General features: G+C 39.1%; 1 protein-coding gene across 1 annotated transcript in view; it reads left to right on the top strand.

The window, feature by feature from the left end:
* PSMD1 (proteasome (prosome, macropain) 26S subunit, non-ATPase, 1) overlaps positions 1 to 13,679 on the top strand; it is a gene marked incomplete at its 5' end in the record, with an annotated part of 67,248 nt that overhangs the window by 7,106 nt on the left and 46,463 nt on the right. The window contains 8 exons of the mRNA XM_010013630.1: positions 1,476 to 1,604; positions 2,720 to 2,808; positions 3,476 to 3,554; positions 4,348 to 4,521; positions 5,187 to 5,298; positions 5,675 to 5,871; positions 6,460 to 6,555; positions 7,096 to 7,160. Of these exons, the coding sequence (XP_010011932.1) occupies positions 1,476 to 1,604; positions 2,720 to 2,808; positions 3,476 to 3,554; positions 4,348 to 4,521; positions 5,187 to 5,298; positions 5,675 to 5,871; positions 6,460 to 6,555; positions 7,096 to 7,160 (941 nt within the window). The remainder of the gene's footprint in view (positions 1 to 1,475; positions 1,605 to 2,719; positions 2,809 to 3,475; positions 3,555 to 4,347; positions 4,522 to 5,186; positions 5,299 to 5,674; positions 5,872 to 6,459; positions 6,556 to 7,095; positions 7,161 to 13,679) is intronic.

Here is a 13,679-nt window from a genome sequence, read left to right on the forward strand (position 1 = left end):
CTGAAGAAGGGAACAGAAGGATCCGCCTCATGTGTGTGCTTTTTGTTCATAATGAAATAACTCATTCCAGAAGAAAAGGCCTGAAATCAAGCTAATGCTTTTTTTTTTAAATTTTATTTTTAATTTTTTTTTTTCTTCTTTTTCGGAAGTCCAGCTGTAGTTCTGATAGAACTGATAGTATAGAACTGATACTGTTCTGCAGAAATAGCAGGAAGGGATGCTGACATAACATAGTTTCTTTTCCGTGAAGGAGGAAGGTGTTGCCTTGGGCTAGCATGGTGGCTATGTTGCTGGTCCAGCTGTTTAGAATCATTTTGTTTAGTTTCTTTCCCCAAGTACTGCAGGAAGTACTTCTAACATGCACATAACATGCTTCTAACATGCACATAAAATTATATTTCAACATGTAGAATAACTAATGCAATTCTGACACTTCTAATGCTGAAGAAAGGTAATACATCTAGGGAGGAAAGTAAAACCTGAGATGAGTGTGTTGGTTTTCCAGTTGTTTCCCCATGGTGCATATTTGCGAACTAGACCTGGGAATCTTTGAGGAATTCTTGTAGATCACTTAAAATTCATCAAGGGCAAACAGAAGTGTTTTCTTGAAATTATATTCCACAAGGAAAACAAAAGGGGTTGAGTTTCTTGCCCTGTTAATGAACCTGTAAACAGTGGTTTTGTGCAGGGAAGATGTCTTGAATCAGTTTTTGCTGCACTGGCATTGCTGACTGTGCCAAGGGCCCAGTACATAAAAACAATTATGTGACCAGAAATGTTCTTGAGCTTAATCTTCCGCAATTCAGAATGTTGACTATAAAGAAATAATTGAGGGGATTAATTTAAGGGCTGAACTACTCATGCTTGGCTGGTCTCTGACCAGCTAACAACGTCGGTACAAAATGCTGCAGTGTACTTTTCACCCTGCTCGGAAGGGTCTTAAATTGGAACTTAATCTGTGGAAACAGTTCCATCATGAAGAAGTAGGAGGCTTTCTCAAAGAGCTTTGTAAGATTAATGTGTTGCAAATTCCTAGTTCTACTAGGTGGTGTTCTGTAGCTCAGCAGGCTCATATAAAGTGGTGTGGCTTTGTGGTCCTCTCCATTAAAACTTCCATCGATATACAGGTTCACATTTACAAAAGTGGTTTTCTCTTGCAAGAGACTCACAGTGTCTGTAAGGCCAAACAGCAGCCTGGAAAATACTAGATGTCACTCATATCCTTTTGCTTTCAATGAAACAATACATTTATTTTCAGAGTCTCTTCTCCCACCTGCACTGTTGTGCACAAAGGGACTTGATTTTCTGGGAGGTTTCGGCTTATGCAACAAGGGCAGAAACAATGTCCTTTTAGTACTAAAACTTGATAGATTTTGAAATACGATGATGGGAAATAACAGCTTCTCATGAACTGTATTGTAACAGAGCTGTAGTTGATTTCTCACATTTTTTATTCCTTTTGCTTGTATGTGAAGAACCCAGAGCCTAAGGATCAGATCTCAAAAATGATTAAAATTTTAAGTGGGGAAATGGCCATTGAGTTACATTTGCAGTTTTTAATACGAAACAACAATACAGACCTCATGATCCTAAAAAACACAAAGGTAAGAGTTTTTTTGGATATTATTGTCTTGGATTCATCTGGTTCATCCTGTGTTTGTTTTGACCATGTTGCTGTTTTTACATCATCATCTGATGTTTTAGCATGGCCTCCCTGGGTACATGTAAAACTCGAACGTGTGAGGCTGAAGAAGAGCTGATTGCACCCAAAGAAGGCCATATAATTGTTGCTTAAACTGACAACTAGTATGATCTTGTGACAGGCATTTATTAGCACGTTGTTTTGGTTTTGGGTTTTTTTCCAATTGGTATAGAAACTAATCCTTTTCTCCCCCCCCCTTTTTTTTTTGGTGGGTTTGTTTTCATCTGGTCAGTAAGATGGATTAACTCACCCTGCAGCTCCACAACTGATCTATTGCAAATGCTGCTGCTTGGGGAGGGGGGGAGTCAGCCAGGACGGTAGGTTACAGTATGTTGGTATCTTTGTTGAGGTGTTCACAAGACTATATTTCAGCTTGGCTAAAGAAATCCTAATACATGCTCAGAGACTAATATTTCCTCATTGAAGACAAAAACGATCAGCTACTGGAGGCAGTGCTAATGAACTGAGTAACTTGTTATGTTTTGGAAGGTGTTACTTAAGGGTGGGTAAATGAAAACTTACGGGTAAATTAAACTCTCTTAAGCTAAATTATTATTAGAAACCATAGAGGTTTTTATATGTGAAATGAGATGCACAGTGTCAGCTTGTCAACGGGTTCATCTATTTCGGGAGGCACTTCAAATGTATTGGAAAATCTACTGGTTAAGTGCTTGGGAATGATCCTGCATAGTGTTGCAGGGGTGGCTTGAAAACGTCAGCAGCACACGCTCTGCAGTGTTCAGTTCTAGGAACCAGAAGGAGAGGTTGTCCAATTAAGTTGCAATTGAAGTAATCGCATCTCCAACAGGAACTCATCGAAAGGATTGTTTTGCACTGGAAAGATGGGTTGAGGATATATTAAAATGTATAAACAATCTATTAGTTTGATTAAAGGGAAATTGCCAGTTAAATTAAGCACAATTATAATCCATTTTTCTAGTGTACTGGCAAGCATGCTAAGTGACCTAGGGCATACTTTTTGCTGCCTGGTGATATCGATTGTTTTTCTCCTTTCAGGATGCAGTACGGAATTCTGTGTGTCATACAGCAACGGTTATAGCAAACTCCTTTATGCATTGTGGTACAACCAGCGACCAGTTCCTTAGGTAAATTTAGGCAAGGAAGCTCTAATGGCATTTAGAGGTCTGTGAACAACATTGTTGCCCTACTTAACTTGATACTTTTAAAAGGGTGGCTGCAGAAGTCTGGGCTTAGAGAAGAATAAACAAAGGGTCTGAAAATTAATATGCAGGCAGAGGGAAGAAGCTGGAATTGTTTCCTTTTCTGTCTTTTCACAAACTGACTTGATTTGACTGCTAACCATGTGAGCAGTTTGGAGGTTAGAGATCTGGAATGTTTGTTCTGTTTGCTAGTTGGAAAATTTCTGAGATAATGTGTCTTTTTTTGGAAGAGACTGACAATGCTGAATGACTCTTGGAAGGCAGATGTCAGGGCTGATCTTACCAGGGACTTGAAGAAAGCTTCAGAAACTCTGCTAGAGTTTCTCCCAGCGGGTTGATGGGCTGCATGTTGGGCAGTTGTTCTCATCTTTCACTGACATGACCCGTATCAAGGAGCTTAACTATGACCAACCAAAAATCAGGGTTGATGAAGGGAAGAGAAGTATAAAGTGGAAATGTGGTTAGCCTTCTTGCCTTCTGGATCTGCTTTTCTGGTTTGAAAGTGGTCTTCAGTGCTGTGAAACCTTGCTTGCAGGATGGGTAACAGGCTGTATGAAAAACTTCTTATAACCTTTCTCTTTTCGTCTTCCAGAGACAATTTGGAGTGGCTTGCCAGAGCCACTAACTGGGCTAAGTTTACCGCTACTGCCAGCTTGGGTGTTATACACAAGGTAACATTGTGTTCATTGTCCTCTGCTCAATCTAAATGCTTGACTTGAGAACACTGAAAACGTTGAAATGAGGATTCTGAATGATGCCTTCACTCCAGTTTATCTAGTCTATTGCAAGGCACAGCTGTAACATAACTGGTGTCTTTGCACTAAAGGAAAAGCTGTGCTTCATGAAGTCCATCTTGTCTTGATACCCAATGTAGTTTATGGTATGTTTTATTGAGCATCAAAAAGGTGGTAGGATAACATGGCTCAAGGAGAGAGTTTTCTTCCTAGATCTTCTCTTCCCTTGTGAGTTGAACAGAATCAATAGTTTCCAGCTATTAAAACTGCAGGTGTGTATTTCTTAAGTGGTTTTAGGACAATACCTACCGTCCTTACTGTAGGAAATTTCAGTAAGTTTGAATGGTGACCTGAATAGTGGTCATTTTCTTCAAATTCATTCAGAAGAAGGGCATGTTTAGAGCTGTTTTGAAATAGCAAGAAGTGTTGTGTGTCTCAGCCCTCATTAAAGTGGTCTAGTGAATGAACTAGTGTAGCTTCAGGCCAAATTTGTCCTGAATCAGTGACCAAGTGATTGATGAATTCTTGTGTACTGTGGTTAAAACCCCAGTACAGAAGGATTCTTTGCTGATTGTACAGCACTGAAAGGCTGATTTTTGTGGAGAAAGTAATGGCTGTAACTTGTTTTCTCCTGACATGTTTAAATATCATTGTGAAGTATGTGCATCTGCTGTTTTTTCACCTTTCACTTCCCACTGTCTTCTCTTCCTGCTGGACACTGGACATCCAGGGTCATGAGAAAGAAGCATTGCAGCTAATGGCAACATACTTACCCAAGGACACCTCTCCAGGGTCAGCATACCAGGAAGGCGGAGGCCTCTATGCCTTGGGTCTCATTCATGCTAACCATGGTGGGGACATCATTGACTATTTGCTGAACCAGCTGAAGAATGCCAGTAATGATGTATGTACTGGGTTCAGTGATGAACCTTTGTTTTGTTGGGAGTATCCAGAAAGAGTACTAGCTTGTTTAGGGTTAGAGGTAACTAAGACCATGGCAGTAGTATGGTACTTAAACTTTCTGTGGGCCGTAAATATAAAGTTTGGTTTTAACAACTTATTGCTCAAAGTTTAGGTAAGTTTTTTAGGAATTTTTTACATATTTGACAGTAAACCTAGCTTCGTCTTCCTTACTCCTTGTGTATCTACTTAGTTTTGCTAGTAGACCTGCAGTATTCAGGGACTGTTACTGTAGGCAGTTCAAGTAGGTTACTGATTTACCTTTCTACTTAAAAAGTATTACTAGGCAGCAATTTTTACACATGGCACAGTTTTACAGTTTTACGTAAATCACTGGGTGGGGAAAAAGACCTGAAAGTTACTAGAAAGGGTCTTGTGCTATGTGTAAAGCTTCTGATGCTCATTGTTTATGGGCTTTTGAGTCACTCTTTCTATTGTTTTCTGATTCTTTGATCAGAATTGCTGCCTGAGATGGTGAAAGTGGTATTTCTTAACAGGTCGAGATAATTTTGGGTGGTTTGAGGCTAAAAGTTTGCAGCTTTATGTTGGTGGAAAAATGCCATATTATTCTATGTTTTATGATGACTAAACTTGCATATGCTTCTCTAGATTGTCCGACATGGTGGCAGCCTGGGTTTGGGTCTGGCTGCCATGGGGACAGCACGTCAAGATGTGTACGATTTGCTGAAAACAAATCTATACCAGGATGATGCAGTGACAGGTAAACGTTCTGCTTTCAAAGCAAACAACCATCTGAGGCCTTATCAGGCATCTGGGGTTTTTTGGTGTGGGTTTGTTTTTTTTTTCCTCCAAGTTTTATGTTAGCAGCATAGGTTGCTTCTAGGTTGCCTTAGCTGCGTTTTAGTTACTGACCTTTTCCTGATCAGCATGGTTCTTTAGTTCTACGGCAGTAATGTTCAGAGGTCCTGCCAGGACTGGTCTGTGGCATTATGCCAAATATTGGTAAGACATGCTAGGTCTTTAAACAGTCTCCTATTTGATCTGTTGGCCTACTTCTTGTGTGATTTTCTAGATAGAATATTTACTGCTTTTGGGAACAGAGTTTGCTTGATTTTTTGCTTTTCTGTGCTGCACAGGTGAGGCAGCTGGCTTGGCACTGGGATTGGTTATGCTGGGATCTAAAAATGCTCAGGCTATTGAGGACATGGTTGGCTACGCACAGGAAACACAGCATGAGAAGATTTTGCGAGGCCTTGCAGTTGGAATTGCTCTGGTCATGTATGGGAGGATGGAGGAGGCAGATGCTCTCATTGAGAGTCTCTGCAGAGATAAGGTAAGTTTAGCTCTGATTTATTCCCTGGCCCTTTTGTTACACAGGTGACCTTCCTGTCCTTTTGTGAAATCTCCAGCTGTGGTGGGTTATCTGTTTTGAACCAGGGAAGTTCTTACATAGACCTGAAGTGGGGCAGTTTCACAGCTTGCTTCAGTAACCCTGATCAAAAATACAAGAACAATAGTGCCTTGTTGTGTATTTTTTAGCCTCATACTCTCTATAGTTCTGTGAGCAGCAACAAGGAGCCAAAACCAGGGTATAATGATTATAAGTGGATGAGGCTTGCTGTGGGTGGATCATCCTTAAGGATCTAGTAGTGGTCAATAGCAGATAGCGAATAAGCAGCAGAGTAACACATCTGCCAGAATACTGTCTTTGGCAGCCTGTGACACAGCAACTTTCTGTCCCCCTGAAATCGATCATGACATCCCTGCTTTGGTGCTTGTCCCATTACTCATCCCTAACAAACAATTAAGCAATGAAGCTACATTTTTGCAGATTCCAGGCCCAAAAGAGGAACAGATTTAAAATAAGAATTACTGAGTCTCTCTTTGGATGGATGTTAAATATTGCTGCTTTCTCTTCCAGGATCCAATTCTCCGTCGTTCTGGCATGTACACTGTTGCTATGGCATACTGTGGCTCAGGGAACAACAAGGCTATCAGACGCCTACTGCATGTGGCTGTAAGTACTGTGGGCTTACAAGCACACAGCCAGAAATATGTGGTGTGAGAGTAAGTGCATCACTCTGACAGGCTTTGTGGCTATGATGTTAATGTTCTGGTCCAAATCAGAGATTGTGAAATGATGAAAACTTTCCTTAATGCTATGAGTAGAAATAACAGGGTCTTCTGACATTAGGATAACTAGACTTTCAGCAAGAGAATATTCAGTCTGATATCACAAAAAAAGAACCTATTTAAAAATAAAACACAATCCCCAAATAGTTGGTAATGGGTTTGTAGTGAATAGTCTGTGTAACAATGGGCTGGGAAAAAACAACTTAAGCTATAAAAGGTGAGGTCTGTCTGCTCCTTGATAGGATTGCAGTCACAGCATATGAACGAGGGTGAGGTCATTTCAGCTAAGGCTGAACATGATTTATAACTTTCTCCGCTGTTGTGTCTTCCTGATTAACTTGTGTGCCTGACACCTGGCCTGAAATGTTGCAAAGTCTTCAAGTGTTTTAACTACATTCTGAATGTCCTGTTTTCCCTTTTGTAGGTGAGTGACGTGAATGATGATGTGAGGCGGGCAGCTGTTGAGTCACTTGGTTTCATTCTGTTCAGGTACAGTATCTTCCTTGGTCACTTCTACAGCCTTCAATTTGATGTCTGTTACGTTTTCAGGAAGTGTGTATGCTATTGTTTTCACAGTATTACTCAATAGCTAACTGAGTGGAGGTTGAAAAGTCAAAAATTTGAGAGAGAATAAAACTTGATGCAGAATTAGAAGCCTGCCTTAATGTTCAGCAGATGCTTAATGACCCTTTCTGTTGGTTTCCGGACTTACGGCTTAATTGTCTGAATAGAGTTAGATGAAGTTGACAAATAGAATGAAAAATCAATATTTGCAGGATTGAGACTTAATGAAAAATTAAATGAAAGGTGCTTATGCCAGGCCTCTTAAAGGCAGTAGTACTCAGACAAATATGTCTGCCTGATTGCTACCTACAATGTTCTTGGAGGTCTTGTTTCTTTGGCAAAAATAACCTGAAGAAGAATGTGTAAATCATCTTTGGTTTTTAAGTATCCAGTACTATACCCTGACAGGTTACTGACTGGGTTTACGTTGTGGTAATGTAGAGCCCATCACAAAATAGTCATGATGTTTGCTTCGGTGCTTTAAAGTGAAATCTGTTGCTGATCTGGTATTGTGTAGTCATCTATAGATAGTTCCCTAGGTAAGAGGTGGTGGGTTTAGTTGGTGGTTGTTGGTTTTTCGCTTGGTTGGTTGGGTTTTTTATTAGGTTGGGGAATTAAAAATCTCCCCTTCATCTGTTAATACAGTAATCTGTGTAATCTGAGCACTGAGCCAAGGTGCAGCCTTTGGGTGTGTCTGAGAGGAGGTAGTGCGTACTTGGGTCCAGGACTGTAATGTAAAAATCTTTGTTCTTATCTTCCTTGGGTTAGTGGGAGTTTGCAAATTCATCCCAAAAAGCAGGATAAGAGATGCTTAAAGGTGGTATTAAAACATGGGTTACTTATGTGATGAGTCAATTTGTCATTAATGAACGAATTTTCTATGCGAGCAGCAGGTGTCTCTCAAGAGCTTCTGCTCTGTTGCATTGTTCCTTGCTGCATAGCAATTGAGTCTCCTGAAGCCAAAGGGTCTGTTTAACTGGCTTCTGCATCTGTGTACAGAAGGAAAATTCCATGCAGGCCTTCCATAGTTTCAGGCATCTTTTTTCCAAACAGGTTGTGACAAATCACTTTTGATCTCTGCTTTCAATGTAATTTTTCTTCTCAATAAAGGCAAAATATAATTGGACATCAATAGCTCCTGCCAAAATGAGAAGCTTTCAAGGCTCTGAGCTAAACCCTTTACCACATGCTTGCATCTTATTTGGAGGAAGGTACTTCTGGGCCTGTTCTCTCCATATCCAGCAAGAAGGAGATGAGTAACATCGCCTTTGACTCTTTCACCTGCTCTGCAGTTGTTCAGATCTTATCCTGCCTCTTTGGAAGGGTACAGTCCAAAACCTACTTGCACAGGAGGGAGGACTTGTAAATTCCAGTGTCCACCTGACTTGGTAGCAAAGGACTAAAAGTTTTCAACTGGTTATCATTGGCTTCTGGAGACTAAAGGCTTGTGTTAAGCTGTTGTAATTGCTAACACTTTTCACTTGATAACTTTAATAAAATACATGGTCAGTTGTTTTGCTTTAAGACACAGTTCTTGGTTTGTCTAGCCCAGACTCCTGCATTGACATGCAGCAATGGAAGGGATTTTCTGCTAAGTGGGCCCCACAGGTTACCCCCTGCATTATTCTCTCTAATTATAAACCAAAATCTGTGTTTCATTCCTGGAAATAAATATTTTACATCACTGTAGGGATCTAAAAGCTGGTTTTACGTTTACGTTTCCTGTTTGCTGAAACTGCTAGTTAGAGCTAATTGTGTTCTCTGGACCGTCTCAATATTGCAGGTGTGCAGAGATACAAAGAACAAGATTTCATGCGTAAAATGACATCTCTTAGGACTGTTGCTTGTTGAAGTCTAACTGGATTTATTTGTCTTACAAGCCACTAATACAGCATTGAATGCTGGCAAGAGCCAGTAATCTGTCAGCTGCTAGGTATACAGAGCTTTTGAATGAAACGTTTTGTGATGGGAGGTGAGCAGATCTATGACACAGTGGGCTAAGCCCTAGAAATTAATCTTAGGTAGAAGAACATGACTGAAGCTTCTTTGAGAAGAGATGCTGAATTCTCTGCATGTGGTTCCAGAAAGGAAACTGTGAAGTCAGGATTCAAGTAAGAGAATAAGTCTGTTTAATGCAAAAAAGCCTTTTTGGTTTTTAAGACTTATGATGAAATAGAAAACGTGATAAATTTAAAGTGTTTTACTTTTTAAAATTGGAAAGAATTATTTTTATCTTATTTTTTACCAATTTAGATCAGGAATTGATCTTTGTTTATATTGCAAAGTGTGATGTAATTGGTTTATATAGTCAGCTTTTTTAATATTATTATATGTTAGAGCAATGCTGCGGTATATCTAAACACCATAGTTTATGTACAAGATGAGGAGGTAGATGTTTTATAGATATAACAAATACAGTTGGGGAGAAGGCTTTAATGTTGGACACAGCAGTACTTGAAAGCATGAGCTAAAAAGGTTTAATACTCTCATAGGAGTGTTAAGAGCCATGGGGAAGAAGGACTTAAGTTGTGGGATGCTGTTTCTCCATTGGTGCAGTATTGTTGGGAAAATGCTAAGGGCAGGAGAGGAAACAATGCAGCCTCTAGGGAATCCCAAAAGGAAGATGTAGTCTTGGCTGATAAATGTAGGCTACCCAAACACAGAGAACTCTGCATGGCTTATGTTCAGTTCTTCATTTTAGGATTATGCAAGTGAGATAGTAATGTTTCAAGCTTTTGTATTCTTTGTGTTTACATAGTTTTTGATATTTTAACACTACGTATTTGTTTTGAGGCAAACATAGGTCACATACTTAGATTTTGTTCCGGGAATACTTGGACAGTTTGTTTTAACTCCTACAACCTACCTTCATCCAGTAGGCAGATGGCAGATATTCTGAGTAATTGAGTAATAGGCTAGCAGTCACTCTAATGTGATCTGTACCGGTCATTTTTTCAGTTTATTAATTGTGAAGAAGAGGAGTTTAGTGAAACATACCTGCTTGTTAATTCTTGCATGGGAAGGGTGAAAGAGTTTTGTTTACCCTCCAACCCATCTTATCTTTGTCTTATTCAGTCCTCCTGGGGGAGGAGAGTAAGGGTCCCTTTCAGTGAAAGGTTAATAGTAACAGAAATCTTACTTTAACCAGAAGAAGCCTCAGACTTTCGCTGAAGTATTTTTGAATTTGAAAGTGCTTTTATCTGTAGGTCTGAAACTGGAAACAGAGCTGTGTGTCTTCACTGACCAAACTATTGTGCACTGAAGAACTCCCTTGGCATCTCTGGCAAAACTAATCTAACTTCTAATTAAAATTGTAGCTGTACAATCAGATTGCACGTTGTTTCAATCAGTACAACATTATGACATCTTGCATTAATTCTTCCCTGCTATTGTTTTATCATTATTCTAGACCACTTTGTATTCATGAGATTTTACTTACTTTAGGAAATAGAGCTCAGAACCTTATGTCACTTGAGAGCCTTTGAAAATCTCTGCAAGTGTTTTAACTTCCTACTGTATACTAGAATTTCTATACAGATAAGTAATATGATTGGTTTAAATCTGACATAGGTACAAGCTAGGCTGAAGAAACCTTCTGAAATCTCCAGAGTATTCCTTCAATTAGTCACTTGGTCCTCACATCCTAAAAATGATAGGCTTATCGGCACTGCCTGTAGTGCCTATAAGAAGCCTATAAGCTTATATATAAAGATTTTCATATTACTAAATCAGTGTGCATGACAAGAGGGAAAGAAGCCAATCTAATATGTTCTCCCCATACTTCTCATTCCAGGAAAATATTTTCAGTTTCTCAGATTATACACACTAAAGCTTTTTAACTGAGTAACTAAACATTTTATGCAGTGCAATTTATAACTAAATTGGTTGTCTGATCAAATCCTTGAATTTGCTTAAAAACTACTGTTCAGCAGCTGAAGTTTCAAATTAAGTCATGAAAAATGCTGAGATTCTTTGAGCCATTAAATGAAGTTGATGATTTTTATTTTTTTTTAATGACAAAAACTTCATGTTGGATTTTATTAGGGTATATTGATGTGCGTCTTGCAGAATAAAAGGCGTATTTATTGCGCAGGGTTTAATGAATTTGAAAATGAGTTGCTGTCAACTGTGTAGAGCATTTGTGAAGAGGATCCTTCAGAAAGCAAGACGCTCCTAATTTTTAGGAACACGATACTGTTTTTCAGAGGTTGGAAAGGATCTCAGAACCTGGCTAGGCAAATAGGGTTTGACATAAATTATTTAAAACAAGGTAAATGTGGACATTTCAGCAAGCCATCTTTTCTATTTTGTAGCTGGCTTTCCCTTTAAAAACTAAAAAACTTCTTCTCCTGCAGGGCAGAAGCCTTTGCTACTGGAGAAAACAGTGTTTCTCATGGGAACGGGCAGTGACAATAAGCAACATAGTGCCAAATGACAAAGCAGAAATATGGAAGTTACTTCTCGCCTGACTGTTGTGTTTACCATGTTGATGATTACCTAGAGAGCCAAAGGGGAAGTGAAATGAAGAAGTGCTTCTTAGCAGTTGTACGTAGGCATCTTTATCGATGTCATGAAAGAAATCTAATGCTTCATGGTAATATTAAGTCATTGATGAGAACTGGCCAGAACTCTGGGACTCCTGCCTCCAGCTTCCAATGCAAAGAGCCAGAGGAGCTCTGGTGAATGTCCTGCCTCGTTTGGCTCCAGCGTACCAGGTTGTTCAGTATTCCTTCACCAGGTTTACTGTGCTTGCATTACTTTACCTTTTAAGGCTGAAGTTGCATATGACAGCGTAGAAAAAGATTTAGAGGAGTAATCCTTTTGCTTTCTCATACCAGCTTGCAGTGCTGTGGATTTTTCCACAGTGAGAAAATTGTGTAGGAAAATTACATTTTCTATGAAGCACCATAAAAAATATCAGCATGCCTCTTGTATCCTAGTGAACAGCTTTATAGCATCAGTCTTTCTTCTCAGTGCCTTGACCTCTGCTTAACACTGGATTTTTTAACTGTATTTTGATGCATTTGAAATCAATATGGCCAGATGTGATGTGATTAGGAAAAGTTTTACACTTGGAGAATACAAGATAAATGACGAATACATTTTTCTGGCTGCCTAGAAATTTTCTGATAGAATCTGAACTAAAGGCTTGCAGCTTAACCCCCTAGATGATTTGGGACTGGCTTCACAAAATGTGTTTTATATCAGCACAGTTGAGATTAGCTGAATTGCTTGCTTCCCTGTTTCTTAGAGTGGTTTAAAGATTGGGATTTGTTTGGTTTTGCTTGGTTTTGTCTGTGTTTTTTTGGGGGGGGGTGTTTGGTTTTGTTGGTTTTTTGTTTTTTTTTTTTCTTTATGGTATTTCCTTCATTTGCATTTCATGGCATTTACTCTGTTAGTCTTCAAACTCCATTGTCTTCCTCTCTGCAAGGCTGCTGAAGTGGATATATTTATAGGTAGTCCTTATGTCCATGTCTGTGCTGTAATTTTTAGTTAGATAGGCAGCCAGAATATTGACTAAATATCTCCTAATGTTTTAATGGAACAACAACAAAAAAACCAAACCATACTTGTCCATTGTTCTTCTAAAATGTCTTTCTTGCCGTAGTGCTTGTATGTTGCAGATCAGCTTTTAGTCTTCTCTGTCTTGCTTCTCTAATAGTTTAAAAAGAAATGAAATTTGCCAGATAAAAGCTTCTGTGATAGTGAGGAAAGTTGAACTAGGTAACTGTCTAAGTTAGTATTTTATGTGGTACATAGGGGCCATAGAGCTGGCCACATGATTGGTTTGGCATGGGCCAGATTCTGAAAAAATTGAGACCATCTTACTTTAGAGAAAGGAATGTCTTATAAATTTGTGTTGCTTAAAGATGATGCCCATGGATGTAGTCCTGAGCTTCCCATCTCGCTTGTCAGTGCCACACGAGCAGTGTTGTCCTTAGTTACCATACAACAAACTTGTTGTACTTGTACTTGTGCTTTCTTACAGTAGCTTGCAGTGACTCTCTTATTTTCAACCATGTCTTGCTAATGAAGGTAATGTCTTTGTTCAAATCTGTTCTTGTAGATACGGTTGCTAAAACAAGATCTCTGCTGTCTGTTTTATTTTTTTATTTCATAGTTCTGCATCTTCTCTTCATCTTTCTTCTCCTTCTGTCCTTATGCTTTCAAGACTGAATTCTTTGCTTGTTTGCTTTCTCAGTGGACAAGCAATTTTTTTTTACTCTTGGCATGTTAAATGGAATGTGCATGTTTTTATGTCTTTGGAGAAATTTCCTTTCTTTGTAGGAAAACTGTTAGTGTAGTCTAACCACTGATAACTAAGAGGCTTTGCTTTTGGGGGTTCATTTTATTCCTACTCCCTCACTCCTAGAGCATCAAAGTAGTCTAGGTCTTACTAAAGGCTTTTGATTCTCAAATATTTTTAAATGTAGGCATCTTTTA

Source organism: Nestor notabilis, unplaced genomic scaffold (genome assembly GCF_000696875.1).
Source record: "Nestor notabilis isolate BGI_N333 unplaced genomic scaffold, ASM69687v1 scaffold1494, whole genome shotgun sequence".
Classification (NCBI taxonomy): domain Eukaryota; kingdom Metazoa; phylum Chordata; class Aves; order Psittaciformes; family Psittacidae; genus Nestor; species Nestor notabilis.